Below are 25,819 nucleotides of genomic sequence, written 5' to 3' on the forward strand. Positions count from 1 at the left end.
TGCAGGAAGAGCGTTTTGAACTTTGAACATACTTTTTTCAGTTAAATAGTTTTTATAACTTTAAATAATTCAGCCTTTTGTAATGATTTTGGTGCGTGAGGCACTTGCCCTGGTTTGTGCCTGGGGTTGGGGGACGCTTAGGACTCCTAGGTGGAAGTGTGCTGCTCTCTGGGTGGGTGACATTCGGTTGCATGGAGGACAGATTACCTCGACCCCAGGGTCTGGGGGGCCTTGCCACCGTTGCCTCGCCTTTGGCGAGGGTCTTGGTTTGGGGGTGACCGGGCACTCCCCCTCTTTTGTTTCCCTTTCTACATTCCATCATCCTCCACAGCAGAACACAAACACTCACCTGGGCACAGGTGCCAGCTACCCTTTGCATAAATAGATTATGTGTTTGCATACAGGAAGAACTCGTGCTTGGCACATGTTTGTTTTTATGCATAAGTATGTGTGTGTTAGCTGTACTTGTATTGTGTACATGTTGACATGAACGTGTGTGAAGGTTTTGGGACTAACAGGTATGATTGTAATATTAGAGTGTGTATGTGGAAAGGCCCGACTCTTTAAACTAACATCTACATTTGACATTAAAAATGATAACTCTGTGCCTCTATATCTCAACTTACTTCCTCTTATTCTTGATCCTCATTTTTCATCCTCCAACTTGTTGACCCGCACCCTTTTTTCCTTTTATTTTGTATCCTTATCCCCCCATCTTTAATATCCTACCCTCCTTCTGTCTCTTCTCTTTTCCATCAGTCCAAAAAAGAAATGTATGGATGTCATTTTTGAACATGTTGCTCTTTATTTGAAACTACAGTCTGGATTCAGGAAGACAACCCCACCTCCCCAAAAAAAGATCAGTAATTCTTTGCATATTAGTCACAGAAGCTCAGGTTCCAGTGTGGATCATAGAAATGAGAAAAATGTGCTACATCATAAAGGAGAGAGCATGACAGTTCATCTGCTGACCTTCAGCTGAGGGTGGAAACAGACTCTGCTCATCAGATTTTATGAAGTTCAAGTGATGAAGAGGAGAATGGTTCTGTGTCTCAGTGTCTGCTGTGTGCTGCAGAGCTGCTGTTTGTTTAGAACAGACCGGTGGTCCTGCAGACAGTCTCAGAAAAGTTGGGATGTTTTCTTAAGTCCTTGTTTCACTCATACCAGAGGAACTGCAGCCGTCTGCCTCAACACACATGTGGACATGCTCTTCACGCAGCTCCATCTTCTCCTGGTATAGAAGACAGCTGAGCGTGCACAACAAAGCTGCAGATAAAGCTTCTGTTTATCTTCTGCTTCATGCAGCGAAACCTCAACAAGGGTCAACAAACCAATCTTAGAAAATCTGAGATCTTGATTAATGGATTTCCATGCAAGTCCTGAGATGACAGAGTCTTCACTAGTGAGACTCTAAAAACATTTAATGACAAATGTTGGCAAAGGCCCAAAACATGTAAATGTTTAGGCCTGCTTTAAAGTTTCAAACTAAGCGCTCATGTTTCTGTTGTGTGTATTGCAACATTCACACCGGGCTCGGAAACACACGTTTGAGAAACTGCTTCCAATGAAAAGTCCATGTAAACACGTGCATGCGCCAGTTTCCGGCTCCCGCGTCCAAATCTCTCACGTTCATACATACATACGGGAGTTTTTAAGTCCATTTTCAGGGTCAAAACACAAAAATCAATCATAAGGGAGAGGTTAATAATTGCAGTTTGTGCCCAAAGTTAATTATATGACACCATGTGTTTCATATGTCAAAAAAGAGCTGGGAAAGAAAAAGTCTGGAGTATGATTTGTGAGATTTGCACCACTTCACAATTTTGCAACAAGCCTCTTCCAACTGAGAGAACATGCACTAGAATAGGGCAGTGACCGACCTGTTTGTACACCATATGCTAAAAGCCCCTTCAAGAGTGCCCATTTAGCACTTTCTTGACCCTTGTGCTATTTTGGATGACCCCACCCTTACTTTGACGTGTTCTCCCTACCATGACAAAGGTGGAAAGATTTCATGTAATCCATGGACACCAGTGAAGATCACAAATCATTGAAGAAAAAAGGTTCAGAGCACTGTCTAGTGGGTCTAGATGACCCAACTCCCAATGTTAAAGTGCCTAGGATAGCACAAGGGTTACATCTGCCACACATGCCGGAGCGTAGGTAGCTTAAGGAGCATGTTCTCGGGAAGGTCAGGTCCAGGTCTAATCCTGCTTTGATCCTCGTCTACACTAGAGCTGGTTTCCTCAGATGGTCCTCCTGGTTTGGCATGTGTAAAAGTTCAACTGAACCAAATGAACTGTGAATGCAGGGGGACTTTCTACGGACCAAGGATAGGAGGAAAACCAAAGGCAACACAAACCAGTGCGTGGGCATTTTGACTGCGTGTCTCAGAGTGAGAGAGACTTTTAAAAACCTTCCGTCTTTTCTGGAAAAAGCCCTCCTGCAGGGTCTGCAGCACACCGAACTTTGAAATGTAAAAAAGAAGATGATGAGTTCATGTAACTGATGAGTGTTGGGCCCCCTCCACACGCATACACAGCTTGGGGGGGGGGGCTGATTGATGGCCTATCCCGGGGGGCCCCTGCTCACCGGGCCGTGCTGCCAGACACTGAGCTGCTGCCAGAGCTGGAGCCGCTGGAGCCTCGGTCCTCATAGATGGAAACCTCAATCTGTGGAGAGCCGTCAAGGAAGCAGAAGGGTCTGACGTGTTCACCTGTCCCACCGACCAGGTCAGGATCATTGACTGTACATGTAAAACTGGACCAATCACGAGTGACGTCACCCATAAAAAATGCCTTGCTTCAGGTTCCAACCATTAGAAGTCAATTTAGTCTGGATTTTTCTGTGATATGTCCTTAACCATGTTGGAACAAGACGTCCTCAGTAAGCAGTGATTGGTCCATCTTCATGTCTATGGTGCCCACTATCTCCAATCAAGAATGGGCATGTTAGAAGGCCACACCCCTTCCACTGAAAGCGGGCTCTGGAGAATCTGTCATAGCGTTTGACGCGAGGCCACCTACTTTTCTCGAGGCATCTGATTGTTCAGTTTATGACTTCAATAACTTGCCCTACAGCAAAAATATCCAGAAAAAAAATTGGATTAGCATGAACATGTTAATAAAGTGTAGCAGAACAAGATTATGTTTGTCTGTTCTGACAAATAGAATAATTGAGTATTAGCTGTTTATTTCTCTATAGAAGTCTATAAGATTTCTCTAGAATGGGAAGTACCAGCGGGTACTTCCTACTTTACTTCATTAGTCACTTCACTTTTGCTGTTTTGGATGTCTTTTTTTGCTGCCGCAGACAAATAGAATTTCCCCATCGTGGGATTAATAAAGTCTATCTAATCTAATCTAATCTAATCTAATCTATCTGGAACGCGAGGGGGGAGGGTTGCTCATTCCTGTTCTCATTTATTGTGGGGCGGCCGTAGTGCAGCGACCCATGATCGTAAAATTGCAGGTTCGATTCCTGCCTTGCACGCCCATGAGTCGAAGTGTCCTTGGGCAAGACACTGAACCCCACCTTGCCTCTGGTGGTAGGTTGGCGCCAGTGATCAGCAGCGGAGCCGCCACCAGTGTGTGAATGTATGTGTAACTGTAAAGCACTTTGGGCCTTGTAGGTAGGAAAGCGCTGTATAAGTATACGCCATTTACTGTCAATGGTCAGGATACCACCCGCATGCCTCTCTCTATGGGGTCGGTGATGAGCAGACCTCTGGGGGCGTAGATCTTCTCATTCTGCTCCTGAATGTATTTGGCTATCTTCTTCAGCACCTGACATCAGGGAGGGGGAGCAGAATCAGAAACAGCCGTTCTTCTCTTCCGCCCCTGAAGAACCTGAAGAACCTGACCTTCTCATATCGGGTTTCCATGCAGAGGAAGATGAGGTACGCCGTGGCGCAGGCCAGGCAGCCCTCCAGGTACGACTGCCCCCCAATTTTCTCTGCCTCTGCGTAGAAGGTGTTCAGCGTCTTCACGGTGTCCTCGAACAGCGTCCGCTCGATCTGGACTCAAACGCACAACCGAACAAACGTTTGGTCAAAGTGACACGAACGGCTAGATGCTTGGTGGTGGAGATGCAGGAAACTATGAGGAGCCGATAGCGTGAAAATGAAAGCTTGAGGGCGTGATGAAAGGTTTATTCTTCTCAGCATTCAACAAGGACCTAAATACCTGATTTTTTTTTTTTGAAAAAAATCAATCTCTGTGTATAACAAATAAAACCTGAATCCTGTTTAACTGCAGGTTTCCTCTTAACACTTCATGAAACCACAACATTTTCTCCATCAGCCTCTTGAAAATCTTTGAGAAGTTTAACATTTGGTCAACATTTAAATGTGATTTCAGTTTTTAGATGCTTATCAAAAGATTTGGATTCTTAATGTTGATGGTGTCTAAAAGTGAACCAGTAAAGAAATTATCGGATCGAAGGTTTAGTTACCCTTTTAAAAAAAAAACGATTAATACAACTGCTGCAGAGGGCCAAATGTTTTTGCTTGCCTGGGGCCCCCAATCTGAGAAGTAAAGTTACAGTTTACCTGCACCCAGGTAACCAACAGGACTGACTTCAACACTGTCAAGATTTCCCAGGGACAAACTGCATCTATGTTACCTTTTATGTGAGAGTTTGTCATTTGAAGGTGGGGGCAGGTCAGGAGGCAGTGTCAGCTCACCCTGCTCTCCAGCTCAGAGGGGAACTTGGTCTGGAACCTGCAGGCTGTCCCTTCACTGTAGTCCCTCTGGATGAAGACTTTGTTAGCCAGGGAAGCGCTGCGCCTCAGCTCCTGCAGGTTATGGAACTGATGGGGGGGACAGAGAACTGATGAGAAGCTCCCCCCTCCCCCAGGAGCAGACAGGCCGGCATCGACCCGCGGGTCCCGGACAGAACCACAGATCCATACACATGAAAGCTGATACGCGCACGCTGTTGCTCCAGTCCTTGTCCTGTCTGCGCGGGCGCGAGGCGTGGCCTCTGTCTGTGGTGCTGAAAGGGCTTCGCGGATTAACGAGCAACGCACGAGCACAACAGCTGCAAGAACGAGGACAGCGGGCACGAGCCTGTCACACTGCTGCGCCCCCCACCCCCGTGTAATAAAGGGACTATAAGAAGACAGTAAAAAGAATGAAAAAGCGTCACAGCAGCTGAGCCGCGCGCGCATGACCTAGTATGTCCGCGTGCACGATCGAAAAAGGGAAATATGTCTGAACGACACGCGTGAAGGTTGTCCTACCTCTGTCGCCATGTTGCCATCCGTGTCCGTGGAGAAGAGCCCTACACGACTACACAACTAGGTTTAATGGGACATGGGCGGGCAGAGGAGAGAGGGCGGGGTCTGTGACGTGTACCCCATTCATCATTCAGCGGTGTGTACTCCCGCGTCGTCAGCCCTAATGTGGGTCAGCGCAAACGTGCACATGCAGAAATAACGCACAGTGCTCCGTCCCCGCACGCACCGTGTTGGGACGGAGCACGAGGAGAGGTGTGTACAAGTCCAAATCAGCTGTGTCACTTTGCTCAGTGACGTCACAAAGTCACTTTGAAATATAAGGAACCCACTCATAAACAAGTGGAAAATCCTGGAATTAATTTATAGACTAAATTGTTCTTTTAAACTTTAATATGTCAAAGTCCCATCCTTTTCCAAATCTAACATCCGAACACGGTCACTGAATATTTTACTTTTACAATAAAAACGAAATCTTCTCCAGAAGTTTCTTTCCAAGGTTCCAAACTCCCATAAATATTTGGCTCTTGAAGGTCATTCTGTCAGTCATGCCAGACAGCTCAATGGGTTTCAAGTTATGAGATGGTGCTGACCACTCCATGTTTAGAAGTTCTCTATCTTTTGTTTTCTGTTAGTTTTGACAGTGTTTGATTTTATGTCTTGACTCATGATTTTGTAGGATATAAGGGATCATTTTTGATTTTTAGAGATTAGTCCATTAATTTTTGACAACAGACACCTTGTCTGAAATTATCCCACTAATACCATGGCCGCTAAATACATATTTGATCAATTATTAGTTCTTTAATCTAGATATTTATTTTATTTTAAATTGTTTTCGCCAAAAGAGGGCTACTTGGCACATTGTGGGACACGTTGTTATGGTAACGCCAAACTAACCTGCACCAATATCGTGCTTCTGCAGTATATACCCTAAACATCATTAAATATGTTGGTACTTGAAACATTTACTTTTAAATTTTGTTTTTCTCCTAAAGTAAAGTAAATATCATTTATATTTTTCTTGTTGCAGTTTCCTGGTGTGAAAATATTGAATGACACTGTTAAAGTTCAGGTTAAGGTGCAGTATAAGAGTGAGTTAAGTGCAGCAGAGAGATATTATTACTTACCCTAACCCTAAATTAATGTTTACATTTCTACACTTCAATCCTCTCCCTCTCTATTCTTATTTTCCATCTATTATTCTTATTTTATTTACCAGCATTGATTTCAGAATGAATGCAGAGGTCACTAGAGAGAGGGAGCAGCACTATGTCAACAGACTTTGGGTAATTTGTCAAAACATTACCCTTGAGGCGTCATAATCATCCCATCACAAGTGTGCCGCATTAGTTTGTGTGATGCACTAGTATGTTTGCCGGTGTTTTTGCTGCTCTCGTGTGTATGCTTTGCTGGTGTTTATCCTGCACTAATGCTTGTGCTGCAAATGAGATCAGCACACACTGATATGTGTCCTGCCCTGGTGTGTGTGCTGCACTGGTGTGTGTGCCGCACTGGGATATGTGCTGCACTAGTTTTTGTGCTGCGCTGGTGTTGCTGCTGCACATGAGGTTGTGTTACAGTACTGTTTTATATATTGATTTGATTTGTGTAGCGATGGTTTATGTGCATTAATGTGCTGCACCGATTTTTATGCTGAAAAGATGTGAATGTTGAACAAGTATATTTTCTTCCCTGGTCTTGGTGATACACTAACGTGTATGCTGCAAATGAAGTGTGTGGGCTTCAGGTTTGTGTGCTGCACTTGTTCGTGGTATTTGTGCTGCACAAGAGCTGTGTGTGCTGCACTGTATCTGTGCTGTTTATTAGGTGTGTACTACACATCAGATGTGAATGTTATACTGGTGTTTGTGCTGCACTGGTGCTTGGTACAATTGAGATTGTGGGCTGCACTCAGGCCCGTTTCTTGCTTCAAGGCGATTGCTTTGGGCCTGAGAGCTGGATGTTCAGCCTCTTGTGAGAAATAAAATTTTTTCACCTGTAGCTATTTCCGGCATTTATTAACCCCTTATATGCTCTAAAATGAAAGATGGTTATAAATAAAATAAACTGCAAAAATAAGCTGTGTCTGATATCTTTATTTTGTTTTTTGTCATCATTAGGTCTTTAGACTGCACTGTCACACAGTGAGGTAGGGCCGGCCACGCTGACAGGCTTTGAAGGGAATGATTGACAGCTGTAATCCAGTCCTGTTGACAAGACAATTAAAAACAAATCAAACACCATAACAGCATGAAGCTATCCCAGCTCTGCAGGAAAAAGATGCTAGAAAAAAAACTGATGAAGAAAAACGAGCAAAGGATAAAAAGTCATATTGATGACAGAGCTCACTGAAAAAAATGAAACCGGCTTTTTGTTTCCCAACCATAATATGTAGCTCTTAGCAGATTGTGGTTTAAGTGTGGGTGTTTGTCTGTGTTTTGTTGTTTAGCTGTTTTACTCTGTTTTAACTAGTAATTTATCCTGTTATGTTTATTTCTGTCTGCACCATGAGTTAGATTGTGGGAGAGGATGATGACCAAACCCCTGAAAGATAGAGGTCAGGGGTGTCAAACTCATTTTTACCGAGGGCCAGATCAGCATAGTGGTTGTCCTCAAAGGGCCAGATATAACTTATACATGGAACTAAATGTAATGAAAAATAAATGTAACTAATCATTAATGTTAAATAATTCATTATTCATTTAATATAACATTTTATAGTTACAATTACAGTGGCATAGAAAACATGTTTGCTTGTTACTCTAGCATAAATCCTTTTAAATTTTGTCCGCTTATTAAAACCCACATAAGTCCATTAATGAAAGATCAAACTGTCCAAGTGAATAAAGAAAAATAACTTGAAACTGAGCTAGAAAGAACATGTATTATAATGTAAAGTTTAAAAAAAAGGCTTCACACTGCCTTGCATCCAACTGATGGTTTGATGACAACAATTTGTCTGCATACATACATAAGACCTGCAAACATTGAATAATTACAACTGCAGCCACACATAAATTATATTTAATCAACTAAAAAACAATTTTATTTTAAGAAATTAAAAACGTTTGTGCTCTCACGGGCCACATTTGACCCCCGTGCCTTGAGTTTGACACATGTAATATTGGTTAAATTATTGCAGTCAGGGTTAGAACTCTTGTCCTGTAGTGCGAGAGACCACTGGGGTCATCCATGCCTGTAATGTGGAAATGACAAGTCGTGTTGGACAAAACTTTATCATATGTGAGTTCAGCAAAATCATAGAGTGAAAATAAAAATGAGAATCAAAGTAGAATTGACGTTAAGTTTTCTTGTCACAAAAACGAATTTAACAGAAGTCAGACAAACATTATAGACTTGTGTCATGGTGCCTCTGTCAGCTCTCCTCCCCCTCCCCTCTCTGCTCTGTTCCTCACTCACCTCATCAGCCTCCAGCCTCTTAAGGAGATCCAGTGCCAGCATTCAACGCCAGTTCATTGTTCCTCTACGGTGCATAGTCTGGACGCCACTAGTATCTTGTTCATGTCTGTTAGCCTCTCGCTAATTTCTCCTACGCCTCGCTTACAGGATTATTCCTCCACGAGTCATCACCTGGTCACCGTCGTCATCTCTGGTTCCACGTCTCGTATCCTGCTCAAGCCCTGCTTTCCGGAACCTCTTCTGCCGAACCCTCCAGCCACGCCTCGCCTCCAAGTCAAGATTCCTGATCCACATCATTCCTCTTGTCATCAAGATCCATCCTTCAAGTTCACTACCAAAATATCAGAATATAAATTAAATACCTCTTACTTACCTCACGTCGTCTGGGTTTTCTTCCGGGTTCCAGCATCTGGGTCTGCCAAGTCTAGTAATATCATGACAACTTGGTCTAAATGAAGTCTAGACATTGGGTTGTACAAACTTAAGTTGGTTGACCCAAACAAAGTAGATTAAGTTGGAACAACACAGATGCCTAGTGTTGAAAGACAGAAATTACATTTCGTGGAAATCTGTTCCATGATTTTTTTGTTTGTTGAACAAGTCATTTTTTTCAGGGCTGTAGGGGTGGAGGTGAAACAGGTTTTGTTCCCCAAAGTTTGTTGTCCTGCTAGCACCAGATTCCGATACTACGGTGGCCCAGAAGGGTCTCAACACAACACATTAACTTTACACACAACTCACTAACTTTACACACAACACATTAACTTAACACACAACACATTAACTCACAACACAACACATTAACTCACAACACAACACATTAACTCACAACACAACACAATAACTCACAACACAACACATCAACTCACAACACATTAACTCACAACACAACACATTAACTCATGGCCCAGAAGGGTCACAACACAACACATTAACTTACCTCACAACACTTTTAACTCACAACGGAAGTAAAGCAGCAATTGAAGTGCTTTTATTCTGAAATTTGAGCGGCTAACTGCCTAACAGAAAGTAATGTCACAGTGAGCTGTGGAGGGAGCATGATTTTTCTAAAGGAGCAGCTAGCAGCAGTGTTGCCAGAAACTTTCTCTTTATTACATTTCTCCTTCCTCTAAACACACACAATATGAACGCACACTCCTCCCTCCGCTGTCACACCCCTCTTTGTCCTGCACGCGCTCCTCTCTTCTCCTTTCTTCCGCTCCCTCCTCTCACACAGGCGCGTGCGGTCCCCAACACACACACAAACAAACACACACACACACACACGCCCACTCCGCAACACTAGACACCAAGAATGTGGAGAGATGGGGTTTAGTATTTTGGAGAGTTCTACTTGGTAATCATGTTTCCATGTTTGAGATCATAAGATCATCCCAGAGAAAGTCTCTGCTTCAACTCCTGCAGTGAAAGCTGCATCTAAATCTGACGCCTTGTTTGCATCTCTCTGACAGTTTGAAGCCAAAGCCCCTCCCCTGCCTCTCTACCTGCTGTTCCTTTCTACCTGTTCACCTGTTCACATCCTCTGCAGCTGAGAGTTGTTTCCCCCCGCGCTCCTCATCATAGGTTGACACGATTGTCGGCGCGCTCCGGCCTTGCACACGGAAGAAAGAGCCGCATATAGCGGGGATAGAGCGGGTCAAGAAAATGAATGGAAGAAGGCCGGTCCGCTGAAGAAATATTCAATACTGTCCTCCTTTTATTAGATCAGGAGAAAGAAGAATACACAGCTTTCATTGAGTTTTCCCCCTACTGTACTGATTTAGCACCCGATCCGATGATTTTTCAAAATAAAAAATAGTTCAGACTAATAATGAAAGGATCGATAAACACAGACACCGATCAATGTAGCGATCAGACCATAACTTTAGCTGGTATCTCCTCCTACACGCAGCCGCAGTGTCAGGCTTTAAAGAACACAATTTCTAAGAGGCGGGGCGTTGCATCCCCCCAACAACAGGTTCGATGACAGAGCCCGTTAAGCGTCTCTGCCTGGTGCGTTCACTGAGCTTCAGTACATAGAAGTTCAACAGCCATACGGCCTAACGTAGTCCGCCATTATATATACATGAGGGAAAAAACCCGCCGAACTGACCCTGAAACAGCCCAAATTATGCAAACCCGGCCAAAGCCATTTTTACCCGCAAATTTAGAACCAAAACCGCCCAATCTGGCAACACTGCTGCTATATTCTCTTGTAGAAAAATCATGCTCCCTCCACAGCTCACTGTGACATTACTTTCTGTTAGGTGGTTAGCCGCTCAGCCTAGTGGAAATTTCAGAATAAAAGCACTTCCATTGCTGCTTTACTTCCGTTGTGAGTTAAAGTGTTGTGAAGTAAGTTACGGTGTTGTGTTGTGACCCTTCTGGGCCATGAGTTAATGTGTTGTGTTGTGAGTTATTGTGTTGTGTTGTGAGTTATTGTGTTGTGGTGTGAGTTATTGTGTTGTGAGTTAATGTATTGTGTTGTGAGTTAATGTGTTGTGTTGTGAGTTAATGTGTTGTGTGTTAAGTTAATGTGTTGTGTGTTAAGTTAAGGTGTTGTGTGTAAAGTTAATGTGTTGTGTTGTGATAATGGAGCATTAGCAGTGACGTGCGATCAGATGACACAACTGAGGCTCGGCCTCACGGGTCATCATGATAAAATAGAAAAAAGTACATGAAGTAAATATTATTTTCCACTGATCTGTGTTAAAGATATATTTTCAGTTGACTTGACACGTTTTCCACAGATTCTGAGGTTAAAATCGCAGAATTTGAGTGTTGCACGATCACAGATGGAGTGGAAACTACGGGTGAGGCTTCGGGGCGCTTTGCCTCAAGTCTGACTGTAGGGCCCAGTTTAAACAGTGATGTCCTGTCACAGCGCTGACCGAAAGTGCGAAGAAATGCTGCTGGTGAGGGAAGCCTCACTAGGGGCCAGACGTGAGGCTGCAAGCTGCTGTGCAGTAGAAACAGAACAGACAAAAGATTTCTTTCTTCATTGGCCATAATCTCCATTGAGAGGCAGAGACTCATTAAATTAAAGGAAAATAAGGAAGACTTTTCCAACAAATCATAGAGCTTTTTGTGGAGAAGAATCGGCGCATAGACTCAAAAGGTAAGGCCAAACGTGTTTTTTGATTTTTGTTTTTTAAAATTAACATGGGTGTAAGTGGAAAAAATGAAAGTACTTGAAAATGAAATTTTAGGCCTACAAGAATTATTTTTATTATCATTTTCACAGACAAAATTTGATAACACTGATTAGCCCTTGTGCTATCTTAGATGACCCCACCCTTACATTGACGTGTTCTCCCTACCATGACAAAGGTGGAAAGATTTCATGTAATCCATGGACACCAGTGAAGATCAAAAATCATTGAAGAAAAAAGGTTCAGCGCACTGTCTAGTGGGTCTAGATGACCCAACTCCCAATGGCAAAGTGCCTAGGATAGCACACGGGTACAGCACCAGAATTTGAAGTTGGAAAATATCAGAAATAGTTACTGAGGGTCCAAATTAAATGTGAGCTGAACACATCTGTATACTTTAATCTGTTTACAGTATGAAAAATGTATACACAAGAAGAGGCTTCTATCCATGTCTATAAAAGAAATATTCTCTGTGGGACAAAAATGTTCTTGTGTGTATTTTATATGCTGTTAGCTGCTGTTGGATGAATGGTGAAATATTCAGTTCTTGTAAATCTGATTCCAGAGGAATCAGATTTACAAGAACATATTATATTTTACAAGATTTACAAGCCATCAACCTCACGTCACTGTGAATTCGTTTCTGACATCGACAGAGCACTCACTCGGTTATTTTTTCCACCCTAAAATTTCTTGTAGTTTTGTTTAGGATTTTTTACTATAATTATGGATATTTGATGCCCTTTACTAAAAGATTGCTACGGTTTAAAATTCCAATAGATATTATGGAAGGGTCATTCCAGAATTGGTGGGCATTTTTACACCCCACCCATCCTATTTCAAGTTTCTGATTTAATTTACTTGAGACCAAATCTCCGAAAAAACTGAAAAAAACAATGCTTGAAAATAGTTTTTTTAAATCCAAAATATGTCTGGATCAGCCCCTAAAATGCCCTTGCCACACACCTGCTAATGTCCAAATTAAATCTTTAAGAAAAACTGTTAAAATTAAATGTAATATATTTATTTTTTGGTTGTAATAATTGCTTTGTCAGTGTAACTGTGAGAACATTTGTTTTAATACGTATTCAAAATTTCTCAAATGTGGTTCACCATTTGGCACATCCTGTCAGGGGGCGCTATACTGCAAATCAGCTTTCACTTGCCTCATTTCTATTATAAATGCGTAAAACTATTGAAATTCTAGAAATGCTGAAAAAACACAATTTTAGGATTACATTGTTTCCATTAAATCATAACTATGCGAATAAACACAAACCAATCCATGTGATAAGTCATGCAAAAAATTGCGTGATGGATTTGAGCAAAAATTTGATTTACATATTTAACCCAGTTTGATGGCTCGCTGTTCCACATTAGTTCAAGAGGGGAAAATTAAACCCAATAATTTGATTAGTGTCTCAATGAAATGTGTGATTTCGGAGGCCTGAGCTGGTTGCCTCCCCATCCTGCAGCGGTTCTCTTTCTGCTGGCCAGCCAGCCGCCCGGGGGCCGGCATAGTGAGTAAACGGGCTCCGCCGCCCGGCATAGTGAGCTCTGCTGCCGCAATCGCCCATGGGCCAGCACAATGAGCGCCATCACTCCAGCTACACCAGCACTTTGGAAACCCTGACTTCTTACAAGCCAGTGAGGAATCATGCCATAAAACATCTAAGCCCACACAAACTGAAGTCTGAGTTAGTCAGCATCATGATTCAATGGTGGAAGTCATGCAGGAGTACACAACATGCAGAGGTTCTCCTCCAACGCTGAGAGAATCTTTAAGTCCGAAAGAGAAATTTCCCAAACTGTTTAGTTTTCATTTGGCTGCATCCAAAACAAAAACCTCAAATAAACCTGTAGAATTTATTTGCACATCCATTGAATAAAGTCAATAAATACAGATGAAAGAACAACATCAAACAAAAACATTGAATTTTTGCAGGTTTAAATACAGTTTACAATCATGAACAATAAGATCACAATAAAAGCAAACAATTATTATCATCATGTTGTTTGATTTGTTAATAAAACATCTTGACTGACAGGATCTAATGCCTCAGAGTCTGGATAAATGTTCTGGAGGCTCCCGACAGTTTTGATCCAGTGAAGCCAGCTATCATCCCGTTAGCAAGAATGCCTCAGATTCCACCTTCATGCATCTTGAACCACCGAGGAATCAGCTTCCAGTGAAACAAAGATCTGAGGCTGAGCAGCAACGCCATGGCTGTGCGTTTGACCCCCCCTGAAAGCTAAAAACCCTAAAATTCACAGACAGCAGGGGAAACACAAGACAAATCTTAAACGGTTTCCAAAAAGCTCTCAGTAGAGACTTGCACTGTTCCAGACAGGGGGGAGGGGTCTGTTCCTTCAGGTCGTGGCTCATCCTCACGCCAACCTTCACCGCAGGAACTTCACTTCTCTCTGCTCAGAAAGGGGAATGTGTCTCTCAACCACAGTCTCTCATGAGACTCTCCAGGTCCAAAAGTGTTCAAGGAAGAACGTTAACGGTAAGAACGTCACAGACGGCGGGTTTCTCGAGAGGAAAAGACTCGGAGCTCACTGGGACTTGATGAGGGAGGAGTTACAGCTAGCGCACACAAACACAGTCTCTCTTTGAGCCTCCGGAGCTGAAAGCAAGTGGAAGACGTGATCATCAAGAAGACTTGAAGCGGATCTCTTCACGCCAGCAGTGTTCTTACCTGTGGCCCCCATGCAGGATCTTAACACCTTGAAGGAGCAGCATCGGGAACAGAAGCTGTTGCCACAGTTACTGCAGTTCCTCTAAGGAAAGATACGATTGACGGTGATACAAAAGAGCAACAAACATCCATAACTGAACACTAACTCGTGACGCTCACCCTCTTCTTCAGGACCGAGAAGACTGTGCTGCAGTTGGAACAGTTCCCTGTGGAGACAAACAGACGGTGAACCTCAGTGGACTCCACTGGCAGAGCAAGGCTGCGTGATGAAGAGGAGCCCCTCTCTCTACCTGTGCTGGCTGTGGGGTAACGTTTGCGCAGTTTCTCAGTCAGCTTGGACACCTTTGCACGAATCGGCTCATTTCGACTCAGCAGACCATTTTCAGGTGCTGCGTCGTACTCTGGAGCCCCCAGAGGGGCCTCATCGTCTTCCTGGAGGGGGCACACAGCAAGTTGAACAAAAGTGGGGGGAGCCCTAAAGGGGCGGGAACATGTTCTCAAGCCTCCCAATGGGTGAACTTCAGTTACAATGAAGCAGTTCACAGCGAGCATTTATTAGTGACTAGGATGTAACATTTCATATCAACCCAGATTTTATATTAATCCATTTTCATTTATCAAGCCGCCTTTTCTTCATTTTATTTTTAGTCTTCAAATGTGGACTCCACTGTCATTTAACCCTGGTGCTATCACATGGAGGAGGATCAGATGACCCCACCCTTCCATTGATGTGTTCTCCCTACCATGACAAAGGTGGATAAAGGAGGAAAGATTTCATGTAATCCATGGACACCAGTGAAGATCACAAATCATTGAAGAAAAAAGGTTCAGCGCACTGTCTAGTGGGTCTAGTTGACCCAACTCCCAATGTTAAAGTGCCTAGGATAGAACAAGGGTTACATGTGTTTGTGTTTTATGTAAAAAAAAAATGAAAATACCAATGCAATACAAAATTTCATTGAACCGTTCATTTTGATTTAATTGTATTCAAATCGTTTGAGAATACAGGCAGGGTGGTTGACCCTCACACAGTTTCCCCTCACCAGGTCTGGCCCACTATGCAAAATGCTTTGATACCCCGGCAGGAGAGGATCTGAGGATGGAGTTGAAAGCTGTTACTCTGCAAGTCCAGTTTCGGAGTCTGCGCCCCCAGCGGAACGGCTGAAAGACGTCAGAAAGAGCCGCTCTTTCCTGCTTAATGGTTTTCATTCCCGTTTGTTCCTTTGGTTTCCTCAATGAAATTTGTACTTTCAGTTTTTAAGCATCATTAAGTAACTAAGTCTTCGTCTTTGTCTTGTGTCCCTCAATAGTCTTCCATTTTTGAAAGGTTTTTTCAGCTCATCGCATTAATGTCTCTGAATTTTGTAACCAATCAAATGAATCATGTCTGCAGTGTTGAGGCTGATAAATCAAGTGACTTTTTTTTAAATCATTAATGGGAGATTTCTCTACCATCGCCATGTATTTTTTCCTTCTAATAGGATCAGAGAAAACTCCTTTGAGACACCTATTCAGGTTAAGCTGAACACATAAAAAGGAATTCTATTATTCTAGTCAAATTAGAATAATAAATGGTTACTTAAAATTGTTTCCTTAAAAGAGTTTGGAACCTGTGACTATTTAAAGCTGTTCATTTAGTCAGCAATGTATGGTCAACAGAGTGTTAGCATTAGCTGTCCTATGGGTAATTATATTATACGTTAGCATCAAGTTAGCAGACTCTTGTTATGCGTTAGGACACCGGAAAAGAAAGGCATAAAAGATCGATCTCCTCTTTATGGAACGATTATTTATCTATTAAGCTTGGATCGATTCAGATCGGTTAATCGATTTTTTTCAACCCAGTCCTACCAGTTGTCATTCACGGCAGTGCAAGCATAATAATGTGTGCAGGACTACTCTGCAAGCACTTTCAACTGTTAGTCCATCTAACTCTGGGACTGCAGAGGCTCCGCCTCCTGCTCTCACATACCATGAATTATGGGAAGAAGAGAATCTTCTGACAGAAATTTTTATAATCCACAGAAATGTACATATTTTTACACAACTGATGACATGCACCTGCTTCCTAATTACACAGGGGGGTGTCACTCACCTGAAGCAAAACTGAGTTTTCCTGTTGCAGCAGAAAATAGAAAAGAAAGCATGAAGACAACCTGACTCCAACAGAAGGTCATGGGAGATTTATCACCAATCTGCACAGTCACGCTAATTTAAATAAGAGCTGCAGTTAAAGAAAAGAAGAACAGCGGTGCAGCAGGGAGCTCGGCTCCTAACAGTAACCTGTGCTCAGGTGTGGAACCTACAGGAGTCACAGAAACTTCAAACATTTGCTTTCAGCTTGCAGGCAGATTAAAGATTACCTCAATAGGGTCCTTAAATTCCTCATCTGGCTCTGCCTCCTCTGCTTCCTCCACACTGCCTGGAGTTAGGTCCTGTTAACACATGAAGAAAGACAACCTTTAAAGATTATAGGGTCACACAAAGGCGCAAAAATGTGTCTTCAGGAGGAAAACCTTCTCCACTTAAAGAAATAAAAAAGGTGATTTGTCAGTGACATGTGGGTCTCACTAACACAGAGCATGCTGTTTTCACAGTGGGGAGCAGGACAGTTTTTAATCTTAGGTTACTGTAAAGACACAGCAAATGATTCTGTGGAGCAATTTAAACAGCCAGCAAAAAGTTGAAAAAATCTGATCTTCAGCGATAATTTTTGCTAACCAATCAGGAACTCCGTTTTGGTGGTGCTGTGTTGAAAAAAAAAACTTGTTTTCATGGAGGAGAAGCTCAAAGTTGCCGTTTGTGCTCCTCCTGAACTTCACAATGCTTTTTTTTTTTAAAGTTTGTATTAAAACCAGAACAAATGGTCCCCTCATTTTCTTTTTTTTGTCATCCCATGGGCTACAGAGAGACAGAGGTTCGCTGAAAGCAGCATCATCCAGATCACCCCCCCCCCCCCCACACACACACACAAAATCCCCCAACGGCCATGTCGCAAATGAATACAATTACAACGCAGTATTCTTCTCACAATCTTATATATTGCTCAGTAATAAACGAGACTGCAGACACTTTGTCACCTTTCCGGTAGACATGAAGCCTTACACCCATGAAGAACGCGGGGCAGGAGGCTTCGACTTTGTTATACAGACACGTAACGTTGCGCTGCACAAAATAGTTCCCAAACAAAACATGTAGTGATATTCATGCACTCTAACAGTGCAAGTTCATGTTTGGTGTTACAGAGTGAAGGAGAAAAGTAATAACCCCCCCCAACACCAAATCCTCTGGCGGGCGGCACTCAAGAACGCACGCAGCTTGTAATGGAAATGAATACAATGGAAATGAATAATTAGAACGCAGCAAATTTGTCGTATTTCCTCGCGAGACAGAAACTCTTGTTGTAGAATGAGGATGTGTGTGTGCTGCTGAAACTGCGTGTGTGTGTGTGTGAGTAGAGGGAGCGTGCAGCGCAGAGGCAGTGACAGCTGCGCGCAGCCCAAGAGGTGAGAGACGCGGTGCAGAGAGAACAAGTCTGAACACAGGCCTAGCAGAAAAAGTAAATTATCAGCAAAAATGAATGTGTTTTATGTGTTTATCATTGTTCCAATCACGCACCATATGCAGAACTTAAAAAAAAAAAACTTAAAAAAAAAAGTGCAGTGATGTGGTTATGGTCACACCCCTAGTTAAAACGCAGGTTTAGCAATAAAAGCTCAGTCAATTTTTAATGCTACAGATTTCTGTCTGACTGCAGCAGACAAAAACACAACAAACTCAACTATTCATTCATTCATTCATCTTCTAAACCTGTTTTGGCCCTTTCAGGGTCACTGGGCTGCCAGAGAACTTCCCAGCCACCCATGGGCGAAGGCAGGGGACACCCTGGACAGGTCGCCAGTCGGTCGCTGGGCCACAATCACACACCCATTTACTCTCACACTCACACCTATGGACAATTTAGAGTAACTAGAGTAACCTATGAAGCATGTTTTTGGACAGTGGGAGGAAGCCGGAGTCTGTGGAAAAAACCCACGCATGCATGAGGGGAACATGCAAACTCCACACAGAAAGGTTCCCCATTGATGTTCTGTTTCTGTGTTTCTGGGGCGTTTTTGCTGTGAGGCAAGAGCGCTAACCACTATGCCAACGTCCAGCCTCAAAGAAAACAATTCCAGAATCAAACAGATATCACAAGTACAGCCTACCTCCAGACTGGTTGGTGTGGGGGTTCTTTCCATCAGACTACCCAACTCCCGATCTTCGCACACACCTTCTGAGGATGAGTTCTGACCCCGCAGGAAAAGCCTACGGAGGTCCAATAAAACTGGAAGAAGAAAGCACGGGACAAAATGAGCGCTGGTGCTACTGAGAGCTGCTCTTCAGCATTCTTAAGGCTGAGACGACTGACCTCTGCAAAAGTCTCTGTTCCACAGGAAGGAGGCACTGGTGAGCGCAGCCAACACCCAGCCCACGGGGGCCACGTACAGCAGACATACCAGCATCAACAATGCACCGTAGAACCTAAAGAGTTCCAGCAAAAGTCAAAACGCTTCCAACTCTTACTGGAGCTCCTTATGTTGCAGATACAAACATGTTTTGGTAGTATTATAACAGATGTTCCAGTACTTTCAACGTTTTCTCTTCCCTCTAGTCTCATAGCAGAGTGTGTGTATGTGTGTGTACCTTGATGAGGTGGAGTAATCGTCCCAGTACAGAAGCTTGTAAACCGATTCTGCAGACTGACATGCTGATGACAACGAGTCGTCCAGGTGCTTCAACCTAAACCAGAGATCACATGTACAGTTAGGGACTGAAAGACTGGCAGAAACTAGCAGTATGTGCCCAGATGTTAATATGCACAGCTGGCTGCAGTGGTTTTTCATGCTGGTATAACCATGTCACAGATTGATCTGGTCAGAATAAAACCAGAATCCAGGTGTACGCGTTCAGGAACCAGCTCTCCTCTTACAGCTCTTTGACCTCCATCATGGCCTCCTGCTTGGTCATCTGCACCGTCTGCAAGTCTCTGCTCTGCACAGCATAAATGCGCCTCCTTTGGAGCTCATCCTCTGGCCGTTTGTTGCCACACCTGTCCTGCAGGTAACCCAGAGCAGCCGGAAGCAATACCCCCATCATACTCAAGGTGAACCAACCCGCTGAGGGCAGAAACACAGACAAAGGTGGCGAGGTTACACTGCTTCTTTACAGAACAGCTACAAAGTGGTAAGTCTCCTCTTACCTTCAGACACAGTGCAAAAGAAAACATTAAGAAAAATCCAAACGGACAGAGAGCAAAGCGGCATCTTCCATCTGAGGACGAAAACAAAGAGGGTAATAAGGGCAAATCAGAAGACAACAACTCAACGACAGAAGCTCCGAACACACCTGAGCAGGAAGCCAATCACATCCACCACATCCACCAAGGGCTCCAGTAACACAGCCATCCTCTTGTAAGACACAACCATGTTTAGCAGGTCCAGGTTTGGCGAACAGCGAGGGCTGCCCAACTCAAAGGTGTCTGCGGATCCAGGGGTGTCTTTAGACGAGTGAGCCAGCTCACCCTGCCCCCCTGAACCCTGAGGGGGGTCCTGACACGTCCCAGAGGTTAGCACGGCCATCACAACACTGCAACAAGACCGGAAAACTTTACATCCCAGGAGAACCAGCTGGAAATCAGGCTAAGCTTTTATCAAACACCTGATCCAAAAGTAAAAATAAAAAATTCTCCTTTGAAGGTTGGTTTGGACAGATGTGTCACTTCAGCTTCCACAGTAACTCAAAAAAAAGGAACTTGTTTGAAGGAAAATACTTAAACATTAAGCAAATTACTGTAGAATTTTCAACAAATAAACAACATTTAAAGTTTTTGCTGAAGCAAACTTTGACTTTAGCAAAAAACTGTTTTTATCATCTGAGGAACGTGGCAAAATTAAAAAAGTATCTTGTCTCGATCAGACCTGGAAACAATTATCCATGCTTTTATTTCCTCTCGTTTAGATTACTGTAACTCTCTTTTTTACCTGTTTTAACAAACGTTCCCTTCAGCTTGTCCAAAACTCTGCAGCAAGGCTTTTAACAGGAACAAGTAAACGGACACACATCACTCCTCTGTTGTCTGCTTTACATTGGTTACCGCTCAAATTTCGAATTGATTTTAAAATTCTACTTTAATTTTTTAGAGCCTTGCATGGTCAAGCTCTGACGTACTTCTCTGACCTTTTAACCCCATACTCTCCGGCCCGATCCTTGAGGTCTTCCAACCAGAATCTTTTAAGCATTCCAAAAACCCGCTTTAAGACCAGAGGAGATCTGTCATTTCAAGCTGTTGCTCCTCGTCTTTGGAACTCCCTCCAATTGTCGTTGCGTCAGATCGACTCCGTTGAGTGTTTTAAATCTTAGGTCAAGACGTTTTAATTCAGGAGAGCTTTTAGTTGATTTAGTCCTAGTTTTACCACGTTTTACTGTGTTTTGTTTTACTATTATTATTATTGTATTTTATCACTTTTTTGTGTGTTGATATGATTTTATGCTCTTTGTAAAGCACTTTGTGACTTGCTCTGGGAAAAGTGCTATAGAAATAAAGATATTCTATTCTACTTTAGCAGTAAAGACCCACTGATAAAAATGATGTTTTTTGGCATTTTTAATGCGTTCTTGTGGCATTTTTTCTAAAGATGGAGGACTTAAACAAAAAAATAAGCCAAAACTGCATATGTGATTATTATTTAATTTAAATTCTAGCGAATCAGGATCAGACAAAAAAAACACTGTTTAAAAAAGTTTGTAGTTTGGACGCAGCAGCAACGATCAGCTGCCCACATCCACTAGCAGACAAATAAATCCACGCATTCTTCTTTTTCCTCGTTTGAGCTGGCATCTGGCTCAGAACTGCACAGCTGGATAGCTCCAACATTGTTTGACATCTTTGTTGTTAGGTTGGGGGTGTGAGGGGCTGTGAGCTATTGGGAGACCGTGTAAACAGAGGAAAGTGGGCTCGGGCTTACTCTGCAACAACATTCCCACCCACAGATCAGAAGTGAATTTTTAATGAACTACTGGCACTCTACAGAAACTATGTCCTAGAAAAAGATAGGCTTTTTGATTTTAGCTAAAAACTGTAGAATCTTAGTTGAGAGACCACTAGGAACACTTTTAAAAGAGATCAGAAGATGAGTAAATAGAAGTGAATTATTTAATGCTTTGCTCTGATTGACTGTAAAAATGGCAAATGTTATATGATTAAAAAAATATCAGAGTTGGACTTTCAGTCAAAATGGGAAGTAACAGATAAACCAACACTTCATTGACACTAAGAGATTAATAAAACTAGAAGACGATAAGGACAGCTTTTATGCCAAAGTCACAGAGAATTTTGTCTAGAGGGAGAAGTGTGTGGACTTCATTTACCAGTGAAGGTTAGACCCATGTGCAAGTTTAGTGTGTTTGTGAGAGAGCGTACATTCTCCATACTGTGTCTATGTTATGGGTTGTCTGTAACATTCAGGTGGGAGACTGAACCGCTATATACATACATTTTACATTCTTCTATGGCCCAATATGAACCTGCTATTTTTAGAAAAAACAATTCTGATGTGAGATATGCGTTTGCATGTTGGTTAATATTCATACCACTTTCCACACTTTCAGGCTAGTTAATCACTGATTAACATTTCTACTAGAGCTGTTTTTGTGGGGTCTTGCAGTTTTTAAGATGACTTTTTTGGGCTGGAAAACCATGACTCTCTGGCAACACTGGGTAAAAACATTTTCCAAACTAAGGGTTCGTTGATATTCTGCTCCCACAGAATGTGTACGAGAAAGTGTGTGTGTCCCTGTGTGTGTGACTGGCACAGGAGTGTTTTCCATATTCGACGCAAATCAGGAAGTTTCCGTGCCCAGAGCACTGGTACTTCCTGTTTCATTTTCTGCTTTCGTGAATCCCTGTTCACTCAAACTGCGACTTCATGAGCTGAAGATGAAGGGGGTCTCTTACCCAGAGCAGAAGGGGTCCAACCCAGACACGTTAAGATGCGGGGGGTATAGAAGTAGTAGCGCAGGCTAAGCTAGCGAGTCCCGACGGCCCCAGCTGCGCGGCGGGAGCAGAGGACCCGCAGAAACGACATGACCGCAGACTCCCCCTTGAAACCCGGAAGCAGCACAGAGCACCGCATGCGCGGGGACTAAACCAGCAATTTACTTTAGGGAGATTTTTCGACTCAGCGCAAGCTTTTCCCGAACACTCGCTTCCGGTTTGGTCCAGGCTAAACAGCTGATGACATTCATGGGCGGAGCCCAAATGAGACGATCCTAGAGCGCCTCGACCGGGCAGTGGGAACACAGTGTGTCGAGACAGACTCAGACTGACCCCTCTTCCCTCGCGTTCCAAATAGAAAGTACCCGCTGCCTCCTAGAAGCCAAAATCCCCTAGACGTCTATTGAGAAATAAACAGCTAATGTTCAGTCATTCTAAGGCAGAGACCGAGAGGAGGACAGCAGGATAGGGTGAGTAAGGATAAGGATGGTAATGTATTGACAGGTGTCAGTAGTGTAATGGAAAGATGGGAAGAATACTTGGAAGAGTTGAGAAAGAATAAAAGAGGTGACTGTTGTGGAGCAGGAATTAAAAAAGATTAATGGGGTGAAGTGAGAGGGGTCATTGAAGAAAATAAAGAATAGAAAGGCACTTGGTCCTGAAGATATACCTGTGGAGGTATGGAACATCACATTTTTTCAGGATATTTTTTTCTTTAACGTCAGTTATTCAAGTTTTAAACTAACCAATCAGATGCCTCAGTAAAACCATTTGGTGCCCGCTAGCCCCACCTCGGACATTTGATTGATAGATTCTCCTGAGCCACTTTTAGTGGAACAGGTGTGGACTTCAAATGAGCTTACTTCTGATTGGTGACAGCAGTGGCCCTATAAATTTGGACTCAGACCAATTCGGACCAATCACGGTCAACTGGCTCCAAATGAGGACACCCGTATCGCGGAAAAATGGCAACTGAATTGTCTTCATTTCACTGGAGCTGGAAGTAAGGTATTTTCTATGGGTGAAGTCACACCCAGCTGTGTCCAGACAATGGGATTTTTCTGATTCTTTTCCCCCCTCATTTTGTCTCTCATAGTTAAGGTTTACCTACGATTAAAATTACAGGCCTCTCTCATCTGTTTAAGTGGGAGATCTTGCACAATTGCTGGCTGACTAAATGCTTTTTTTGCCCCACGTTATATACAGACAATGAGTGGTATAGACCATTGTACATGTTCGAAATCTCTCCCTACTCTTTTAGTACTAGAAAACAATAAAGAGCAGGACAATCGTCTACATCAGTGATCCCCAACCTTTATTGCGCCACTGATCGGTTTGATGTCTGGCAAAATTCTTACGAACCGGTATGTTACATGTGGCGGACACATGCTGCAGCAACTCTGCAATAAAGGCAGAGACACGTGATAAGACGTACTCTGCACTTTTATTTTGACACGTTAAACATTGTACATCGCACAGGTGTCATCATCCTCTCCCCTTCCCACACTCATGGTGTAAACACAACAGGAAGAAATAACTAAGGGTGAAACAACATAACTGCCAGATAAAAGGACCCGTAGGCCAAAAGAAACACCGTGCTCAACCCTATTTTGACCAAAGCAGGCAAAGGGAATTGATTTAATTCTCTGTGATGCCATCTCCGACAGTAACCCCTGCAGCCTGCGGAACTCTGACAGCAGACCAAACGTGCACGTGACCGACACTACAGTACAACAAAATAATATGACTTGCATGCAAACTGTGGTATTTTCTAAACATAACAATAAACACGAATTATGACATGAGCAACGTCCTCTCTGCCGGCAACACTCCCTGGTCGCTATGATAACATTTAAACATGCCTTCAAAATAAGTGCATAGAAAATCCAACTCACCACAATGCTGAATGGTTTGAGGGAATCTCCCGTTGGGATAAATCTGTATTTTAAGTAGGACTCCTGATACTGTCTATTAAATGTAGCTTTCTTTTTTTGGAAGTGGACGGCTCCTCTTCTGTCTCCTGGCTGGACCTTTTCCACTTGGCAAAGAAACTTTCCAAAGACGTTTGCTTTTTATTCATTTTGCTAGTTCCTGGGTTTTATTTTAGCTGTATCCTATCACGTGACCAAGACGAGCGAATTGGCCTGCGTCAAGAGCAACATAGACGGATGGAACAGAGAATCATGCAACTTTTAAAAAAAAAACATCTTTCAGATTCCGAAATAAATAAAATGGAAGTCACGAAAGTTATTTTATTTTTTCTGTGCGGCCCGGTACCAAATGACCCACGGACTGGTACCGGTCCGCTGCCCGGTGGTTGGGGACCACTGATCTAGATAATCTAGAACAGTGGCCCTCAACCTTTCAACCTTTGTTTTTACACAAATCATGATTCATTGTTTATTTATTTTTAACACAGGAACATTTTCTGTGCTAAAGTTTCTTGTCAGCTGCCTGCCAAATTCACCCTTTTAAAGTTTCCTCTGATCAGCAACATCATCTGCAGGTCAGCAACTTTATTCGATTGAATCTTTATTCACTGTCAAATGTTTGCGGCTTGTTTAAAACTTAGACTTTGTGATTAAGATGAAGACGTCAAAGTGGATGCTAACAACCGGATGCTAACTTTAGCTGCGACCAACTTTTAAGGTGTGATGGATAAATAAAATGAAACAGCCATCGTAAACTTCTATTTTCTTAAATATATTAATATAATAAATAATGTGAATACACCATGTCAGCATGTTTATTGTCTGTGTTTATACCATGGTCCGGGTGAATACTCGATTCTGATTGGCTGCTGGATGTGCATTAAAAAGGGATGACCACACGCCTAAAAAAGAAGTTTCGGACACATAACTACGCTGGAACAAAACCTAAAACATATGTTGAGATACGTTATTTCACAGCAGCGATACAGCAGAAAAGACGAGTGATTTCTTTTAACTTGTTCGGTGAATTTGATAGTTTTGATGACTGGGATGCAGCCGCAGAGAAAGAGACAAGAATATAAAAAGGGGGAGAGAAGACACAAGGAAGTGACACCGGAAGAACCGAACTTTTTAGAGGATGACAAGGACGAGGTAAACAAACCACAAAATGGGCAGTTCATTTATTTAGAGACTTCCTGGCTCAAACAAACATGGACATGAACTTTGAAAACTACACTGCTACCACTGTCAATGAGAGTCTGCGCCTTTTTTATGCGCCTGTTCAGTCCACTAAGGAAGGACGAGAATACAGTGTGGCCAGTCTGAAGACCTTCTGACAA

The 25,819-nt window shown here is 42.9% G+C and overlaps 2 protein-coding genes across 4 annotated transcripts; both read right to left on the reverse strand.

The window, feature by feature from the left end:
* Window positions 1–782: 782 nt before the first annotated feature.
* Window positions 783–5,428, reverse strand: LOC101168845 (golgin subfamily A member 7B). 2 transcript variants are annotated; one of them, XM_004066135.3, is made up of 5 exons: window positions 5,243–5,428; window positions 4,685–4,810; window positions 3,863–4,015; window positions 3,684–3,785; window positions 783–2,672 (listed from the first exon to the last, which is right to left on the reverse strand). In XM_004066135.3, the coding sequence occupies exons 1-5, from the start codon at window positions 5,252–5,254 to the stop codon at window positions 2,589–2,591; spliced, it is 477 nt and encodes a 158-aa protein (XP_004066183.1). In that variant the 5' UTR covers window positions 5,255–5,428; the 3' UTR covers window positions 783–2,588. The 2 variants fall into 2 exon arrangements, with proteins under 2 accessions (XP_004066183.1, XP_011477158.1); XM_011478856.3 differs by having other exon boundaries at window positions 4,685–5,267.
* Window positions 5,429–13,662: 8,234 nt separating this feature from the next.
* On the reverse strand, window positions 13,663–22,819 carry zfyve27 (zinc finger FYVE-type containing 27). 2 transcript variants are annotated; one of them, XM_011478866.2, is made up of 13 exons: window positions 22,510–22,819; window positions 19,902–20,141; window positions 19,756–19,826; window positions 19,486–19,672; window positions 19,200–19,295; window positions 18,925–19,037; window positions 18,722–18,840; window positions 16,877–16,948; window positions 16,609–16,629; window positions 14,804–14,945; window positions 14,673–14,719; window positions 14,514–14,595; window positions 13,663–14,441 (listed from the first exon to the last, which is right to left on the reverse strand). In XM_011478866.2, the coding sequence occupies exons 2-13, from the start codon at window positions 20,132–20,134 to the stop codon at window positions 14,371–14,373; spliced, it is 1,254 nt and encodes a 417-aa protein (XP_011477168.1). In that variant the 5' UTR covers window positions 20,135–20,141; window positions 22,510–22,819; the 3' UTR covers window positions 13,663–14,370. The 2 variants fall into 2 exon arrangements, with proteins under 2 accessions (XP_011477168.1, XP_004066202.1); XM_004066154.3 differs by lacking the exon at window positions 16,609–16,629 and having other exon boundaries at window positions 22,510–22,818.
* Window positions 22,820–25,819: the final 3,000 nt, after the last annotated feature.

This window comes from Oryzias latipes, chromosome 1 (assembly GCF_002234675.1).
Source record: "Oryzias latipes chromosome 1, ASM223467v1".
Lineage (NCBI taxonomy): Eukaryota > Metazoa > Chordata > Actinopteri > Beloniformes > Adrianichthyidae > Oryzias > Oryzias latipes.